Here is a 19,775-nt window from a genome sequence, read left to right as displayed (position 1 = left end):
AGGGGCCTGATATCTTGCTCTTTATATCTTTGTTTAGTTTGGTGTACCCCTCTAATTGGTACACCACTATTGGAGGTACATTCCTCGGATTTGTCTCGTCCTCTCCGCTGACGGTGGGCTGTTGTCGACCCGCGACGGCGGGAGTCGAGTTGTCGTCGTGTGATGTAGAGGTGCAAGGTGCAGGTGTATCCCCTGGTGGTGCTTGTTGTGGTGGCGGTGGTGGGTTGACGTCTGGAGAGACGGTTTTCTCGCCTTCTTCATCCGAGTCCCCTAGGGCCTCAAATCGGTTGGGACTCTCGAAATTGTGTGGAATTCTTGTGGGTATTTGTGATTTTCTCTTCCCTGCCCCTTGCTGTTGTCGTGGGGTGGAGTTTTCTGGTGTGTTTGTCGCCGTCGGTCTGTTCGCAGATGCGGAAGTCGACGCGACGCGGTTGGTTGGGCTTTTGTGCGTGGGTTTCGTGGTGCCGACGCGGGTGCCCGTTGTCCAGGCCCAGCCAGTGTCGCGGGCGGGCGCGGACGGCCGAGAGAGCGGCCGCCACTCTGCGCGCCGCCGCGCCGCGCCTCCCGCGCTTGCTACCGCCCAACGTCCGACAGCCTGTGCGGACCAGCCCCAAACCTGCGCCGCAACCACCCGCGCCGTTCAAACCACCGAGGATGGGGCTACACACGGCCACACCACAGTCGCCAACCAGTCGCCACGGCAGCGCCGCAAACCACGGCCAAACTGCAGCTACCGCGCGCTACAGCCTGGCTCGGCCCGCCGAGAATCGCCGCCCCCGCCCACATGCCGCCCCCACAGCCCCAGCCGACGACCCGCCACAATGGCCAAACCTTCGGCAAAAGTGCCACACCGTCGCCGCGCCAGCCCGGCCAGCGCGGCCGCCGCCACAGCCACACAAGCGGAGGCGTGCGGCGATGCCGGCCGTGCAAACGCACCTCCGCCGCCCCATCGCCCTCCCACCGTTTCCCGATCGGCCCGCAGCCGTCGGGCCACCTCGCCCGCCAACATTCGCGCCCCTTTCTCACAAAATTGCCCGCCGCAAACAAAACGGGCGCCGCCTGCGCAACATCGGCACCGGCCAACCGAGCGCCGCCGCCCCTCGCCGCTTACGCGAGGGGGGCTGACCGCCGTCCGCAACTACAGACACACCGAATCTGCCTCCAAGCACACACGACAGCCGACCTCCTACATTTATACGCCGCAAGCCACCCAACGGTGTGTGGCGGAGGGCACTTTTTACGTTACGTGCCACTGTCGTCATTGCCTCCCTTTGCCGTTCCAGTCGCGTATGGTTCGCGGGAACAACGACTGTCTGAAAGCCTCCGTGCGCGCTCGAATCTCTCTACTTTTACTACATTCGGGATCTCCTCGGGAGGTATATACGTACGGGGAAGCAATATATTCGATACCTCATCCGGAAACGCACCCTCTCGAAAACCTGGCGAGCAAGCTACACCGCGATGCAGAGAGCGCCTCCCTTGCAGAGTCTGCCACTTAACTATCACGGTTACCACATAACCCTGTGACGAAACGTTGGACCTTTCTCTATCTCCTCCGTCAACCCGACCTGCTACGCATCCCACACTGGTGGGCAACACTCACGTATGGGTCGGTCGAACGCGTGTTTTTGTAAGCCACCTCCTTTGTTGATGGACTACATTTTTGCTAAGCATTCTCCCAGTGCATCTCAACCTGGTACCCGCCTTACCAACAATTACTTTTATCTGATCATCATTCCACTTCCAAATCATTCCGCACGCATACTCCCAGATACATATTTTACAGACGTCACAGCTACCAGTGTTTGTCCCGCTATCATATAATCAATCATACAATAAACGATCCTTCTTTCTGTATATTCGCAATACATCACATTTGTCTATGTTAAGGGGACAGTTGCCACTCCCTGCACCGGGTGCCTATCCGCTGCCGATCGTCCTGCAACCTCTCTGTATACTACATACAGCACATCATCCGCGAAACGACGCATGGAACGTCCGGCACTATCTACTAGCTCATTTATATGATATGAATTGTGAAAAGCAATGGTCCCATAACACTCCCCCGTGGCACGCCAGGGGTTACTTTAACGTCTGTAGACGTCTGTCTCTCCATTGATAACAACATGCTGTGTTCCGTCTGCTAACATCTCGTCAATCCAGCCACACAGTTGGTCTGATATTCTGTAGACTCTTACGTCGTTTATCAGGCGACGGTGCGGAGCTGTATCGAACGCCTTCCGGACGTCAACGACAATGGCATCCACCTGGGAGCCTGTATCTCATATTTTCTGGGTCTCATGCGCAAATAAAGCGAGCTGGGGGTCTCACACACGATCGCTGTTTCCGGAATCCAACATGGATTCCTACATAGTAGACTCTGGAGTTTCCACAAACGACATGATACTCGAGCAAACAACATGTTCTACAACACATCGACGTCAGAGATATGGGTCTATGGTTTTTGCGCATCTGCTCGACGACTGGGACTACCTGTGCTCTTTTCCAATCATTTGGAACCCTCCCTTCCTCTCCAGAGACTTGCGGTACACGGCTGTTAGAAGGGGGGCAGGTTGTTTCGCGTACCCTGTGTAGGAATCGCGAATTGGTAATCCCGTCGGGTCCGGCGGACTTTCCCATTCCTCCTTGGACACTTATTTCGATGTCAGCCGGTTTCTCGTTCGTGCGAGCATTTAGAGACGGAACTGCAGTGCGGTCCGTCCTCTGTGAAACAGCTTTGGAAACAGGTGTTTAGGTATTTCACAGCTTTACGCGTGTCATCCTCTGTTTCAATGCCATCACCATGCCGGAGTGTCTGGATATGCTGTTTCGAGCCACTTACTGATTCAACGCAAGACCGGAACGTCCTAGCATTTTCTGTCAACGTCGGTACATAGGGTTTGTTCTACTTTCGAATTCACTGAACGCTTCACGCATAGCCCTCCTTACGCTCACACTTTGGACATCGTTTAGCTTCTGTTTGTCTCGGAGGTTTTGGCTGCGTTTAAACTTTGGGTGAAGCTCTCTTTGCTTTCGCAACAGTTTCCTAACGTTGTTGTTGTAGTATACCACGGTGGGTTTTTTTTCCCATCCCTCACAGTTCGACACTCGGCACGTACCTGTCTAAAAACGCATTTTTACCATTGCCTTGCACTTTCTCCATGAACACTCAACATTGTCAGTGTCGGAACAGGCATTTGCCTTTTCATCTGTCGGGTCGTCTGCAAATCTGCCTTCTATTACTCTTGCTAGCCAAAACAGATAGATACACCGTCCTCCCTGCAACGGCCTTATGATCACTGCGTCCCTGTTCTGCACATACAGAGTCGAAACACGTTCGGGTCTGTTTGTCATCCGTAGGTCCACGATGTTATCTCCACGAGTCGGTTCTCTGTTCATTTTGCTCGAGGTGATTTTCGGACAGTGCACTCAGTATAATGTCACTCGATGCTCTCTGTCCCCCTACCACCCGTCCTGAACATCATCTGAGTGTCCCAGTCTATATCGGGTAAATTGAAATCTCCACCTAAGACCCTAACATGCTGAGGAAAATGTATGTGAAATGTGTTTCCAAAATCCGTCTCTCCGTTGTTCTGCCACTAATGCTGCTGCGTCGGGAGGTCGGTCAAAGGAGCCAATTATTATTAAACCTAGCTCGGTTGTTGGGTGTAACCTCCACCCACAATATTTCACAGGAACCATCCACCTCTACTTCACTACAGGATCAAAACTACTACTCAAACAGCGACGAACACACCACCACCGGTTGCATGCAATCGAGCCTTTCTAAAACACCGTCTGTACCTTTGTGACAATTTCGGCAGAATTTATCCCTGGCGTCAGCCAGCTTTCTGTACCTTATCACGATTGCAGAGCTTCGGTGCTTTCTCTGTCAGCGCTTGCGGTTCCGGTACTGTACCAACGCAGCTTCGACAGTTGACAATTAACAAACGATACCGATTGCTGCTTGGTCCCCGCACCCGTTGAGGCTGCTGTTGCCCCCTTTCTGTACTTGCCCAAGGCCATCTAACCTAACAAAACCGCCCAGCCCACGCCACACAACCCCTGCTACCCGTGTAGCCGCTTGTTGCGTGTAGTGCTCTCCACCTAAGACTATAACATGCCTTCGACATTCGCAGTGTACAACACCTTAGGTTAGGGTTGGCGTCGCTTGGGTTAGGTTAGGTTACGTTAGGTGGACGTGGGTTAGGTTAAGGGTTAAAGTTAGGTTAGGCGTCAAAGTTAGGTTAAGCGTTCGGACGTGAGGCGTCAGGTGGCCGCACCTACCTTACGGCCGGACATCTTAGGTTAGGCTAAGGGCGCCGAGGTCACGTTACGTTCACCTTCGGGCGCCACACGTAGCTGTCACAGGTAGGTAGTAGTTCGGTCGGTCGGTCGTCGGCAAGCCGCAAAAAACTACAGACGACGTCGACAACAAGACCGAGCAGGAGGCAGATATATACCGAGCGCCAAAGAGACCGACCACACACACACACACACACACACACACACAAAACAACAAACACCACCCACCGGCCAAAGGGGCACCAAAAAAACCCACAAAGCCGAGCACCACACGTCGCGACCAGAGGCAACCCGCAACCGCAACGGCGCTTTCCGCACCGGGCCGGATGCACGTACGACAACACCGCTACCCGTACACAAGGCCTCCCATTGCACACAGCCGCTCTGTGTTCAACATCATCAATGGCGCGCCCGCGGCTCGTCGCGGTCGCAGCCATGACGCCGCCGCCACTTTTGCACCAACACATTCACGCACCGCAAAACAGCTCGCCGACCCACCGACACAGCACAGCCGACAAACAAAAACAACCGCGGCGGCGGCAACAAAACAAAACAAACACCTCGCACCAAGCGTCCGACAGAAAACAAACGGACAGGCACACAGGCCTCTGCTAACGACCACGACACAGCGGCACGCTGCCCCTTTCCCGCCACTCTCGATTCACAGCGCACGCGACCCCGTCGTCGACGACGACACGCGACGGGCTCGCTTCCCGCAACCTACACCTTTCCGCCACTACGCACGGCTCCACCCGACGCCCGTCGCAACGGCACTACTGCACGCACTATCACCCCCGCCGCCGCCGCCGCCGCCGCCGCCTCCTCCTCTCTCCCCCTTCCCGTACACAACAACACAGCCAAAAACACACTCACGACCCAAACATAACAACATGGCACGTGCATCGGCGCACACCCCCAACCAGTCACCGTCGACACAACCACACGCAAGGCACGGAAAAACCGGCGTCCTTCCACGTTGCCATCAAAGCAGCACAAACAACCACACAGGAGGAACCACCAACAACTGCCGGCCGGCCGGCAACCACCAAACGCACATTCCCGCTCGCCACCACACACCTCTCGGCAGCCGTTTCGCAAAGACATGACATGACATGACGCGACATCATCGCATCACGGGCGACGCACGCACACCGACCCACTTTCCCGCCCGTCTCTCTCTCTCTTTTTCTTCCGACGCCTTCGGCCGAGCACACACGTACGTGGCACAACGCCCAACACAGTCACACACAGTCGACAGGCGCACGCCCAGGCACGCAACGACGCAGCGCAGCAAAGGCGCCCGCGACACATACCTCCTCTCCCGTCTCGCCGCCGACCGCCAGCCAGCCACTCGCAATGTGCACTGGCCAACCGGACACACGTCCACCGCGCCGCCTCCGACCACCCGCCAGGGGGCGCTCACGTCCGCGACAACAGCGCGGCCCGCCGCCGGGCGGGCCCAGCCCGGCCCAGGCGGCGCGCGCTGCTCTGCACTCGGCGCGCCGCGCCACACATCCTGCTGCAGACCGGGCTCGTCTCTCTGTACGCGTCTGCGTCTGCCCGCATCTCATCTTCCTGCGCATCAACACAAACGAGGCCACGTGAGCAAACCCCCGTCACAACGCCACATCACGCACTGCCTTGTCGACCGCCTAAATAAATGCACTCACCCACCAGCCATCCGCTTCGTCCTCTTCTTGCTTACTCGTTGTTCGTCGTTGTTGCTGCTGCACCAGCACCAGCACCAGCACCGGCGGCGGCGGCGGCGGCGGCGGCGGCGGCGGCGGCGGCGGCGGCGGCGGCGGCGGCGGCGGCGGCAGCGGCAGCGGCAGCGCACACAGCCCCCAGCCGGCCGCATCCGAGGGGGCCCCGCCGCCAGCGTCGCCTCCTTGGGCACAGGTGCGGTGCTGTGGCCGCCCATCCAACCGCATTTGCTGGCCGTCCCAGCCGCCAGGCAGGCGTTCCCACTGCCGCGCACCGCCTCTGCTGCAGAAGACGAACAAACGAAACGTACAAACATACACGCACCCGAAGCGTGGCCACACACGGACGGGACCGACAGGCTCCAAGGCGACCAAACGATGGAAAAACAAACACAAAAACAAAAGACACGCGAGCGAGCGAGCAAGCACGCAGTCGCCTCGCCTCTGTCCTCCCGCCCCCGCCCTTCTCCCCACCACATGCCCACAAACACCACCGCCTGCCCGCATCTCCACATTCGCCCCCTCCATTTGTTCCCTTGCGTTCGTTCCTTCCTTCCTTCCATGTGTCTGCGTGCGCGGCGCCTCTCCAACATCCGCCGTCCGTCCGTCCCGTTTTCGCCGTACCACACGCCACCGTCGGCGCCGCCTCGCCTCCTCCCAGTCCACCACCGCCGCCGCCCCTGTCCGCCCCGCACACCACCATACACCGCTGCTTGTCCCGGCCGTTGCCACCAAAGGCGCCAGCCGCAAACCGCGCCAAACGCCGCAGCGCGCGTGCGTCCTTCCTTCTTGCTTGCTTCTCCGTGCCGACGCTGCCTCTATTCCCGCACCCATTCGGCCGACAAGCACTGGCGTCGACGACACAGCCGTTGGGCTCCGGCACTGCGCGTACCGGAGTTACACGCGCACCCCCCCTCGCGAACGCACGACTCATTCTCTTTGTTGTTTCTCCTCTTTCTTACGTCTTCGTTTCTTGTTTGTTTGTTTGTTTGTTTTTTTTTTTTTCCTCCCACCGCCGCATGTGACACAATGGCCTCCCTCCCCCTTTCGTTCGTTGTCGCCGCTTTGTTTCTCTTTCTCATTGGTGCACGTCCGACGCGCTCCATTTCCACCACACCACGGCCATCGGCCTCCTCAACGGGCAGGCGCAGTGTGCCATTCTCCGGCGCACAAGCACACCGCGCGGCTCGCTCTCCTCGCCCCCACGCCACGCCACGCCACGCAGCACAAATGATGCTGTCTCGCAACACGACACACGGTGCGCACACCCCCGACCACGCGGCTCTTAAAAGGCATGGCACCGGCGACATGCGCCGCCCCGGCCCGCATCCGTCGTCTCACGTTCACTGCCGGCCGCGTCTGAGGCTACAACCGCACCACAACAACGGTCCCCTCCCGGCAACACATTTGTTGCACAAACACAACCGCCGAGCGCAGCGCGAGCCACCCACACGCGCCCTCCCCGTCTTTAAAAGCCTCCGCGTCTCCTTTCTCCTTTCGCGCCCCTCCCATCTCCCGAATATGCCAGCAGCGGTGCCACTACCGCGAAACGGACACGCCTTCCGGGCCACATGCAAGGGCACGCCCACCACCAACTACTGCCATATTCGCGGACGCAGTTAGGCAACACGCAACGCACTCTCCACCTACTTTCTCTCTCTCGTCCATTCTCTTTAAAACACACGAACCAACCAACCACGGCTAACACACTTTTTCGCGACACCTTTGACTGCGTTATCTTGACCGTGACGGCAGCTATCGACCTTCCAATTCCCCACTAAACACACACACACCCCTACATACACACCCTTCGCTACACCGGACAACAACAGCGTACACAACAGGAGGGCACACGAAACGGCAGGCAAGGGCAACGCATTCTCATAGATTCCTCCTCCGAGCCATGTCGGCGAACGTTTCATCCGGGAAGGCAATGCAATTCAGCCGTCACCACGGCCGACACCTGCAGCCGCGCCGTAAACGCCTTTCAGTGCGGCTGCAATGCACGGGAACGTTCCGTTGCTATAGACAGCGCCTCTCCGTTTTTCCCTGCTTCGTTTTCCGGTGATTGCTTCTCCATTTTGTTTGTTTTATTACTTTCCGTTCCCCTCCTCCACCATTGTTTCCGTCCCCAACAGTTTTGCTCATTCCACACGTTCTGCCCAGACACGACACTCGACCGATCAAAGGTCAGCCTTTCGTCACCGTTCGCGGCGCCGACGGTGCCACAGTGCGACTGGTGTGAACACCGACACGTTGCCATGACGCCGGTGTACCGCGCCGATATTGACAGTTACTCAGAGCCGCCGGATCGGATCACATCACCGACACACCTGCCATTTCACACCGGGGGACACAGACCAACGAAACGCGTGTACGCCCATAACAACAAACAACGACCGTCGTCGTCTAGCCTCACGCTTACTGTACTCAACCGAACACACGTGCACCGTGAATGACGTGCGTGCGCACAACAGTCCAATCAATCATCAGTCAAACTGCAGAAACGGCTATCATCAAATCAAGGGCCAAATAGGTACACCACCGTGCGTGTCGCCTACCCCACCCGCCCGTACATTTCTTGGCGACTTCGTAATGGATGATAGTACGACACGTCCATTTAAAACGTCACCAACACACACACACCAACGCGCCGTACAGCAAAGGGAATAGTCGACGGCAACACAACATTTCACCCTCGCCATCATGTATGATGTGACAACAGACGGCCGTAACGGTGACATCCAACAATCAATCAATCGCGAGGACTTTCAATTGCAGTCACGTGACTAACCGGGCAGACGGAGACAAAGACATGAATCAGCGCCACAGACAGCACCAACACCTCCTATCGATCTATCTGTGTGTCGACAAACAACCACGCCAAGACTCGTGCACGCATTCCACGTCACACCGGCGGCAACCAAACCCTCGCGGCCGTACCCCAGTAACCACAACCACAACCACATTCGAGACCACACCACCACGGCACAGCAGCACCACCAGCTGCCTCGCAACCAACCAAACCGGGTAGCTATGCCGCCCCTCTCACTCACTCACTCACTCACACACACACAAACAATTCCGCTCTTCCCGCAAAGGCAATTTGGTGGCCCTGAAAAGGGCCGTTTTGCCGCTCTCGCAACGGAGGGAGCTTCCTTCCTTCCTTCCTTCCTTCCTTCCTTCCTTCCTTCCTTCCAAGAGCCGAAGTAACAACCTCCTCCTTACTTGGAGCTCGTGTACTTGGTCACCGCCTTCGTGCCCTCGCTCACGGCGTGCTTGGCCAGCTCGCCAGGCAGCAAGAGCCGCACAGCCGTCTGGATCTCGCGGGACGTGATGGTCGAGCGCTTGTTGTAGTGCGCCAGGCGAGACGCCTCGGCCGCAATGCGCTCGAAAATGTCGTTCACGAAGCTGTTCATGATGCTCATCGCCTTCGACGAGATGCCCGTGTCGGGGTGCACCTGCTTCAGCACCTTGTAGATGTAGATGGCATAGCTCTCCTTCCTCTTGCGCTTCTTCTTCTTGTCGCCCTTCGAAATGTTCTTCTGCGCCTTGCCGGCCTTCTTGGCGGCCTTCCCGCTAGTCTTGGGCGGCATCTCGAACGTACAACAACAGGCAGCAAGCGCTCCGCTCTAGTCAGCGTCTCCCCACACAGTGGCACCCGCCGCTAAATAAGGATGGGGCCCCTCCACGCCCGCACCAACGTGGTGACCAAACCAAAAGTTCTACTGTCACCTCCGTAAACATGTTAGTTTTTGAATCAGGCGTCACAGGATGCAGGCTGTGATGTTATCCATGCGTCTGGGTAAGACTACTCATTAACATGGTCCATCAGGAGATAGAAGTGGTCGAAAACGATCGAAGGGTAGCGGTTTTAAGAGCAGAGGAAAAAAAGTGCCAAGGCCAGCGCCAAGGGAAAAAAACCTCTGCGACAGTAGGATGGGTAGTAAGGGCAGTAGCGGCTTGCTAGCTGCGACAGAGCATGCAAGGTGAGGGAAGGTTAGCGTGAGGTATCGTGCATCGTTACCTATGTGCTGCGTGGTCGGTAGTGGGGTCAGTCCGGTGCTGCGGCGGGGCTCGCTTGTAGTCTCCTGGGCCGGCCGCAGTGGCTTCCTCCCTGTAACATAAAAGTTCGGCACGGCAACGCATGCGTTGCAGTTAGGCCCTCTGCTGCACCTTGTCGTCAGTGACTTGGTGCAGCTTCATCAGGCCGGTGCAGAACGACGGCGATTGGCTACCGTCCAGCGTCCTCCTCTACTGCACAGCGCAGGACTTCTGCACAGCAGCTTCGAGCAGCTCCGCTTGTTCAGTGAGCTGCGCCGCTTCAGCGTCGGAGAAACGCAGGCCGTTCGCTCTCGCTGTCGCGATGAGGGTCGTCCCCGCGGTCGACGGCGTTGCCACCGGTTCCGCTGGGGCGGCGGTTGTCTTCTTTGCGCCTCTCACCTGCGGTGCTGCTGGAACAAAAGCTGGGATAGGCGCGCGAACGTCCTTCTGCGAGGTCGCAGGAGTGTTCGCAGGTACGACTGCGCTGAGGCCTTGGGCGAAGACTGCACGCAGTTGCCTCAAGGCCTCTTCCTTCTCTGCAGCCACGGCGGCTGCGAAGGCAGCCCTCTCCGCCGCCATGACGGCTTTGAGGGCTGCTGTGGCCTCCTTCACGGCGGTGCCGAGTTCGAGGTCACATCTCTTCGCAGGAAGGCGAGCTGCGTCCTGGCTGCCCGTTTCCGAGCGGCCGTCCCCGCCCCTGGCAGGTGGATCTGCTGCTGCGCCTTCCCTCAGCTGCACCGGGCTGCTCTGCGCCCTACGCCGTTTCCGACGTCGTCTTCTCTTCTGCTGCTGCGTCGGTGCGGCCGCGGCCGCCTCGCCGCCACCGGCACGGCTGCGGCTTGAGAAAGCCGCACAGCCGCGCCAACTGGCGACGTGCGGGCCGCCACACCGGACACAAGTCGGCAGAGCGTTGCTGCCGCGGTCGCAGGCGCGGCTGTCGTGCTCACCTGAGCACTTGACGCACCGCGCCGCGTTGCGGCAATACTTCGCAACATGGCCCTCGCCCTGGCACCTGAAGCACTGGGGCTGAGGATCCATGGCGGTCGGGAGAGCCTCCGTCGTAACCGGGAAGCCCAGCAACTTCCGCAAGTCGAAGATGTCACTCCCGCCGTCGACCGTTTGCACGGTCACGGCATAGAGCGGCGCCCTCTTCCTGTTGGTTCGGTTGTGCAACCTTGCGGCTGCACTACCAAACCCGGCTCGCAGCAGCCCTTCCCGGACCGCTGCCTCATCACAGCACCAAGGCAACCCCCTGAGGAGTGCCTTAGTCGTCTTCATCCTTCCTACGGAAGGTGCCTTCTCTCGCGCCGGCGGCGCGTCGACGATGTGGTCGGCCACTGCGACCTTGATCGCCCTGTGGTCGGCCACGTTTGCGGCTCGAACGCAGATCAGCGAGTCTGTATCGACAGACTCGTAGACCACCTCGTTCCGAGCGCAGCTCGTCATGGTGTCGAACAGCGCTGTCCACCCACCTTTGCACTTGACGTACAAAGGGGGAACAGGCCGCGACTCGTCTTCTCTGGAGTTCCTTGCACGGTCGGCAGACTCAGTGAGTTGCACAACCGAAGGACCCTTCGTAGCGGCAGGTTTCCCTTGCGCACGCTTCTTTCCCATGCTGCGAGGCGCGGAACACGACAATTTGCACGCGTCGTCAAAACGCCGCTACCGCAACACCGCACCTTTACCAGCTCGCCCTGTTGCGGCCGCCGACCAATGGGGCGCGCGCGCAACCGGCCGCCGCACCCGAGCCCATAAAGGGACCCCCACCCCGCCGCCGCCGGCACACGCACGCACTCCGCTGCTCGACTCGCTGCGGCTCGCACCGTTACGGTTACGTGTTTAGCGCTTACGCCACTAGCCAAACGCCATGTCCGGACGCGGAAAGGGAGGCAAAGTCAAGGGCAAGTCAAAGTCCCGCTCAAGCAGGGCTGGGCTCCAGTTCCCGGTCGGCAGAATCCACCGCCTCCTGCGCAAGGGAAACTACGCCGAGCGCGTCGGCGCCGGGGCGCCCGTCTACCTCGCCGCCGTCATGGAGTACCTCGCGGCTGAGGTGCTCGAGCTGGCCGGAAACGCGGCCCGCGACAACAAGAAGACGCGCATCATCCCGCGCCACCTGCAGCTCGCCATCCGCAACGACGAGGAGCTCAACAAGCTCTTGTCGGGCGTCACCATCGCACAGGGTGGTGTCCTGCCCAACATCCAGGCCGTCCTGCTGCCAAAGAAGACCGAGAAGAAGGCCTAAACAGGGACCGCGGCGCTGCGCTTGCGTGCTCCCTGCACGCAAACGCAAACGCGCCTTTGCCTTGCCGGCTCGCCTCACAACAATCGGCCCTTTTCAGGGCCACCACACAAACCTACGTCCAAAGCAAAGTTTCCGTCGTCCTCGCCGCACTTTACAACAACGTCCACAGCGCCGGCGCACGTCCGCCATCTTGTCCACAGCCCGTGTGGCCGAACACACACACATTTTTTCTGCACCCCTCCACGCACGCACAGTCGCGTTCCAAACAACGACAACGACATCAATACACCAATAATGTGATGTGATCATTGTTAATATGTTCATAATTAAAAGAGCGCGTAACGGCCCGACGACGGACGACACGCGGGCCGCCGCGCGCGCTCTCCAAACACACAGGCACAGGACAAACCAAACCAAACCAAACAGCTGATCCGATCGATGATCCGGCCCGCGCCACAAACAAACCACGCACACACCGGACTCAGCCGCGCCCTCCCGCATCCATCATCACACACGTCACGTCGAAACTCCAAACGGAACGCACGCACGCAAAGCAACAGAGGCGCACAACAACAACAACAACAACAACAAACACACACACACAGAGGCAGGCAGGCAACACAGACCCTTTCGCACTTTTCAATTTCCGAACAGTGTGGTGGCCCTGAAAAGGGCCGTTTTTCGTCTCTCCCACCAAGCACGGGCAACGGCACGGCCGCGGGAAGGCCACAGCACAGCACACCGGCTGCCTGCCTAACCGCCGAAACCGTACAGGGTGCGCCCCTGCCTCTTCAGGGCGTACACCACGTCCATGGCCGTCACAGTCTTGCGCTTGGCGTGCTCAGTGTACGTCACCGCGTCGCGGATCACGTTCTCCAGGAACACCTTCAGCACTCCGCGGGTCTCCTCGTAGATCAGACCAGAGATGCGCTTCACGCCGCCCCTGCGAGCCAGGCGGCGGATGGCGGGCTTCGTGATGCCCTGGATGTTGTCGCGCAACACCTTGCGGTGCCGCTTGGCGCCACCCTTGCCCAGCCCCTTTCCTCCCTTGCCGCGGCCTGTCATTCTTCCTCCTCCTCAAGCAACAAAAAAAGCACAAGCGGCAGCTCCTCACCCGGCGCTAGCGAGTCGGCTACGGTGCGCCGTGAGCGCGCGCCGCCCCCCTATATAGACTCTGGCCCGCCCTCCCCCCACCACGCGCACCGAGGGCATATAAGCGCAGCACGGGCCCGCGCGGGCCCGTTGTCAAGGCAGCACCGGACGCTTCGCTACCGCACGCACCGCTAACCGCTATGGCCCGCACAAAGCAAACGGCCCGCAAGTCCACCGGCGGAAAGGCGCCGCGCAAACAGCTCGCCACCAAGGCGGCGAGGAAGAGCGCGCCCGCCACCGGCGGCGTCAAGAAGCCCCACCGCTACAGGCCGGGCACCGTCGCCCTGCGAGAAATCAGGCGCTACCAGAAGAGCACAGAGCTGCTCATCCGCAAGCTGCCGTTCCAGCGCCTAGTGCGCGAGATCGCCCAGGACTTCAAGACCGACCTGCGCTTCCAGAGCTCAGCAGTCATGGCCCTGCAGGAGGCCAGCGAGGCCTACCTCGTCGGCCTCTTCGAAGACACCAACCTGTGCGCAATCCACGCCAAGCGCGTCACCATCATGCCCAAGGACATCCAGCTCGCGCGCCGCATCCGCGGCGAGCGCGCCTAAACCGCTTAGCCGCGGCACGGCACCGCACGCGCGCAACACAAAAAAAACGGCCCTTTTCAGGGCCACTAACATCTCTCCGTCGCGAGCAAAACTTTTGTCGGTCTTGCCGCCCAGCCTCTCTCTCTAGCCCCGTTAAAACAACCACCACAATTCCCCACCCTCCCTCCCGTACACAGCCGCTCTCGCCAACAATCACAATCGACGTCATCCCACCCCACCCCTTCAAATACACACAAACAAACAGCCGGACGACGTCACCACGGGTGGCTGGCCGCCGCCGTCTCCGAGGCGCCACCGCGCCTTCCCAATTCCCGCCGGCCACTTCCACGTCTCAACGTCCCCGTCCCCCTTTCACACAGAGAGGACACACACATAACAAACAAGACGCGCCATCCGCAAAGCAAGCAAACAAACAGAGTCTCCAGAAACATGAGAAACCAACCGTCGGCCGCCGCACAAAATACAAAACACAAAACAAAACGGCCACAACCGCTCCGCTACCGCGCGCCGCCGCCTACCGCCACCGGCCCCACAATCCAACCACCACGGCACGCACACAGTACCCACAAGGGTCATACAGAAACGCCACACAAACACCAACCAACCCCACACACACACACACACACACACACACACACCCCGGCGCATGCACGCACGGCCACCCAAACAAGACAACACAACGCGCCAAGCACGACAATCAACGCCTTCCCGACGTCCTCTGATGGCCCTGAGAAGGGCCGTTTTGGGCCGCGCGCAGCCGTGCCATCGCGCGCCACTAGACGACGCGGGGGAGGGGGGTGGGGGACGACGGGGTCAAGCGCCAGCCCTTCCCTTCCTTCCCCTTTCCTTTCTTTACTTTAACTTCACTTCTTCTTCTTGGGCGAAGCCTTCGCCTTAGACGGCGTCGTCGCCTTCTTCGGGCGCGGCGCCTTCGGCTTCTTCGTCGGAACCTTCGCGGCCTTCTTCGCCTTCGACGGCGACTTGGCCTTGGCCGGCTTGGCCGCAGCCGCCTTCTTCGCACCCGCGGGAGCCGCCGACGCCGCAGACGCCTTCTTGGCGGCGCCCGCCTTCCGACCGGTCGCCGCCTTCACGCCACCAGCCTTCTTTGCGCCGGCCGCACGGGCGCCCTTCTTCTCCTTGCTGGCCGGAGCGGCGCGCTTCTTCTTCGCACCGCCGGCACGGGCCTTGCCGCCCTCGGCCGCCCCGCCGCCGGCGCCGGCAAGCTTGAAAGAGCCGGACGCGCCCTTCCCCTTCGTCTGCACCAGCTCGCCAGCCACGACGGCCGACTTGAGGTACTTCTTGATAAAGGGCGCCAGCTTCTCCGCGTCCAGCTTGTAGTGCGCGGCAATGTACTTCTTGATCGCCTGCAGCGACGAGCCGCCGCGCTCCTTCAGACTCTTGATGGCGGCCGTCACCATCTCAGAGGTGCGCGGGTGCGCAGGCTTGGCGCGCGGCTTCTTCGCAGACGCCGCAGACTTGGCCTTCTTCGTCGTGCCGGTGGCGGCGGGTGCCGCAGCAGTCTCGTTCGTAGCCGCCTGATCTGCCATTATTTCGACGACGCGCGTACACACACGAGAGCGAGAGCGAGAGCGGCAGGCGGCAAGCACGGCGGCAGAGAATAGCCGCCGCGCCGCCAGGCCCAGCCAGTGTCGCGGGCGGGCGCGGACGGCCGAGAGAGCGGCCGCCACTCTGCGCGCCGCCGCGCCGCGCCTCCCGCGCTTGCTACCGCCCAACGTCCGACAGCCTGTGCGGACCAGCCCCAAACCTGCGCCGCAACCACCCGCGCCGTTCAAACCACCGAGGATGGGGCTACACACGGCCACACCACAGTCGCCAACCAGTCGCCACGGCAGCGCCGCAAACCACGGCCAAACTGCAGCTACCGCGCGCTACAGCCTGGCTCGGCCCGCCGAGAATCGCCGCCCCCGCCCACATGCCGCCCCCACAGCCCCAGCCGACGACCCGCCACAATGGCCAAACCTTCGGCAAAAGTGCCACACCGTCGCCGCGCCAGCCCGGCCAGCGCGGCCGCCGCCACAGCCACACAAGCGGAGGCGTGCGGCGATGCCGGCCGTGCAAACGCACCTCCGCCGCCCCATCGCCCTCCCACCGTTTCCCGATCGGCCCGCAGCCGTCGGGCCACCTCGCCCGCCAACATTCGCGCCCCTTTCTCACAAAATTGCCCGCCGCAAACAAAACGGGCGCCGCCTGCGCAACATCGGCACCGGCCAACCGAGCGCCGCCGCCCCTCGCCGCTTACGCGAGGGGGGCTGACCGCCGTCCGCAACTACAGACACACCGAATCTGCCTCCAAGCACACACGACAGCCGACCTCCTACATTTATACGCCGCAAGCCACCCAACGGTGTGTGGCGGAGGGCACTTTTTACGTTACGTGCCACTGTCGTCATTGCCTCCCTTTGCCGTTCCAGTCGCGTATGGTTCGCGGGAACAACGACTGTCTGAAAGCCTCCGTGCGCGCTCGAATCTCTCTACTTTTACTACATTCGGGATCTCCTCGGGAGGTATATACGTACGGGGAAGCAATATATTCGATACCTCATCCGGAAACGCACCCTCTCGAAAACCTGGCGAGCAAGCTACACCGCGATGCAGAGAGCGCCTCCCTTGCAGAGTCTGCCACTTAACTATCACGGTTACCACATAACCCTGTGACGAAACGTTGGACCTTTCTCTATCTCCTCCGTCAACCCGACCTGCTACGCATCCCACACTGGTGGGCAACACTCACGTATGGGTCGGTCGAACGCGTGTTTTTGTAAGCCACCTCCTTTGTTGATGGACTACATTTTTGCTAAGCATTCTCCCAGTGCATCTCAACCTGGTACCCGCCTTACCAACAATTACTTTTATCTGATCATCATTCCACTTCCAAATCATTCCGCACGCATACTCCCAGATACATATTTTACAGACGTCACAGCTACCAGTGTTTGTCCCGCTATCATATAATCAATCATACAATAAACGATCCTTCTTTCTGTATATTCGCAATACATCACATTTGTCTATGTTAAGGGGACAGTTGCCACTCCCTGCACCGGGTGCCTATCCGCTGCCGATCGTCCTGCAACCTCTCTGTATACTACATACAGCACATCATCCGCGAAACGACGCATGGAACGTCCGGCACTATCTACTAGCTCATTTATATGATATGAATTGTGAAAAGCAATGGTCCCATAACACTCCCCCGTGGCACGCCAGGGGTTACTTTAACGTCTGTAGACGTCTGTCTCTCCATTGATAACAACATGCTGTGTTCCGTCTGCTAACATCTCGTCAATCCAGCCACACAGTTGGTCTGATATTCTGTAGACTCTTACGTCGTTTATCAGGCGACGGTGCGGAGCTGTATCGAACGCCTTCCGGACGTCAACGACAATGGCATCCACCTGGGAGCCTGTATCTCATATTTTCTGGGTCTCATGCGCAAATAAAGCGAGCTGGGGGTCTCACACACGATCGCTGTTTCCGGAATCCAACATGGATTCCTACATAGTAGACTCTGGAGTTTCCACAAACGACATGATACTCGAGCAAACAACATGTTCTACAACACATCGACGTCAGAGATATGGGTCTATGGTTTTTGCGCATCTGCTCGACGACTGGGACTACCTGTGCTCTTTTCCAATCATTTGGAACCCTCCCTTCCTCTCCAGAGACTTGCGGTACACGGCTGTTAGAAGGGGGGCAGGTTGTTTCGCGTACCCTGTGTAGGAATCGCGAATTGGTAATCCCGTCGGGTCCGGCGGACTTTCCCATTCCTCCTTGGACACTTATTTCGATGTCAGCCGGTTTCTCGTTCGTGCGAGCATTTAGAGACGGAACTGCAGTGCGGTCCGTCCTCTGTGAAACAGCTTTGGAAACAGGTGTTTAGGTATTTCACAGCTTTACGCGTGTCATCCTCTGTTTCAATGCCATCACCATGCCGGAGTGTCTGGATATGCTGTTTCGAGCCACTTACTGATTCAACGCAAGACCGGAACGTCCTAGCATTTTCTGTCAACGTCGGTACATAGGGTTTGTTCTACTTTCGAATTCACTGAACGCTTCACGCATAGCCCTCCTTACGCTCACACTTTGGACATCGTTTAGCTTCTGTTTGTCTCGGAGGTTTTGGCTGCGTTTAAACTTTGGGTGAAGCTCTCTTTGCTTTCGCAACAGTTTCCTAACGTTGTTGTTGTAGTATACCACGGTGGGTTTTTTTTCCCATCCCTCACAGTTCGACACTCGGCACGTACCTGTCTAAAAACGCATTTTTACCATTGCCTTGCACTTTCTCCATGAACACTCAACATTGTCAGTGTCGGAACAGGCATTTGCCTTTTCATCTGTCGGGTCGTCTGCAAATCTGCCTTCTATTACTCTTGCTAGCCAAAACAGATAGATACACCGTCCTCCCTGCAACGGCCTTATGATCACTGCGTCCCTGTTCTGCACATACAGAGTCGAAACACGTTCGGGTCTGTTTGTCATCCGTAGGTCCACGATGTTATCTCCACGAGTCGGTTCTCTGTTCATTTTGCTCGAGGTGATTTTCGGACAGTGCACTCAGTATAATGTCACTCGATGCTCTCTGTCCCCCTACCACCCGTCCTGAACATCATCTGAGTGTCCCAGTCTATATCGGGTAAATTGAAATCTCCACCTAAGACCCTAACATGCTGAGGAAAATGTATGTGAAATGTGTTTCCAAAATCCGTCTCTCCGTTGTTCTGCCACTAATGCTGCTGCGTCGGGAGGTCGGTCAAAGGAGCCAATTATTATTAAACCTAGCTCGGTTGTTGGGTGTAACCTCCACCCACAATATTTCACAGGAACCATCCACCTCTACTTCACTACAGGATCAAAACTACTACTCAAACAGCGACGAACACACCACCACCGGTTGCATGCAATCGAGCCTTTCTAAAACACCGTCTGTACCTTTGTGACAATTTCGGCAGAATTTATCCCTGGCGTCAGCCAGCTTTCTGTACCTTATCACGATTGCAGAGCTTCGGTGCTTTCTCTGTCAGCGCTTGCGGTTCCGGTACTGTACCAACGCAGCTTCGACAGTTGACAATTAACAAACGATACCGATTGCTGCTTGGTCCCCGCACCCGTTGAGGCTGCTGTTGCCCCCTTTCTGTACTTGCCCAAGGCCATCTAACCTAACAAAACCGCCCAGCCCACGCCACACAACCCCTGCTACCCGTGTAGCCGCTTGTTGCGTGTAGTGCTCTCCACCTAAGACTATAACATGCCTTCGACATTCGCAGTGTACAACACCTTAGGTTAGGGTTGGCGTCGCTTGGGTTAGGTTAGGTTACGTTAGGTGGACGTGGGTTAGGTTAAGGGTTAAAGTTAGGTTAGGCGTCAAAGTTAGGTTAAGCGTTCGGACGTGAGGCGTCAGGTGGCCGCACCTACCTTACGGCCGGACATCTTAGGTTAGGCTAAGGGCGCCGAGGTCACGTTACGTTCACCTTCGGGCGCCACACGTAGCTGTCACAGGTAGGTAGTAGTTCGGTCGGTCGGTCGTCGGCAAGCCGCAAAAAACTACAGACGACGTCGACAACAAGACCGAGCAGGAGGCAGATATATACCGAGCGCCAAAGAGACCGACCACACACACACACACACACACACACACAAAACAACAAACACCACCCACCGGCCAAAGGGGCACCAAAAAAACCCACAAAGCCGAGCACCACACGTCGCGACCAGAGGCAACCCGCAACCGCAACGGCGCTTTCCGCACCGGGCCGG

The 19,775-nt window shown here is 58.6% G+C and overlaps 1 protein-coding gene across 1 annotated transcript; it reads left to right on the top strand.

Annotated features, from left to right (window-relative positions):
- Positions 1-4,631: 4,631 nt before the first annotated feature.
- Positions 4,632-5,411, top strand: LOC126232491 (uncharacterized). The gene has a single exon (XM_049942741.1). The coding sequence runs from the start codon at positions 4,632-4,634 to the stop codon at positions 5,409-5,411; it is 780 nt and encodes a 259-aa protein (XP_049798698.1).
- Positions 5,412-19,775: the final 14,364 nt, after the last annotated feature.

Source organism: Schistocerca nitens, unplaced genomic scaffold, assembly GCF_023898315.1.
Source record: "Schistocerca nitens isolate TAMUIC-IGC-003100 unplaced genomic scaffold, iqSchNite1.1 HiC_scaffold_519, whole genome shotgun sequence".
Classification (NCBI taxonomy): Eukaryota; Metazoa; Arthropoda; class Insecta; order Orthoptera; family Acrididae; genus Schistocerca; species Schistocerca nitens.
Note: the sequence above shows the minus strand (reverse complement) of the source record. Positions and strands in the feature narration are given on the sequence as shown.

Bases quoted from the DNA above. Each gene is read 5' to 3' on its own strand.
- LOC126232491 (XM_049942741.1), top strand. From the start codon at position 4,632: ATGCACGTACGACAACACCGCTACCCGTACACAAGGCCTCCCATTGCA.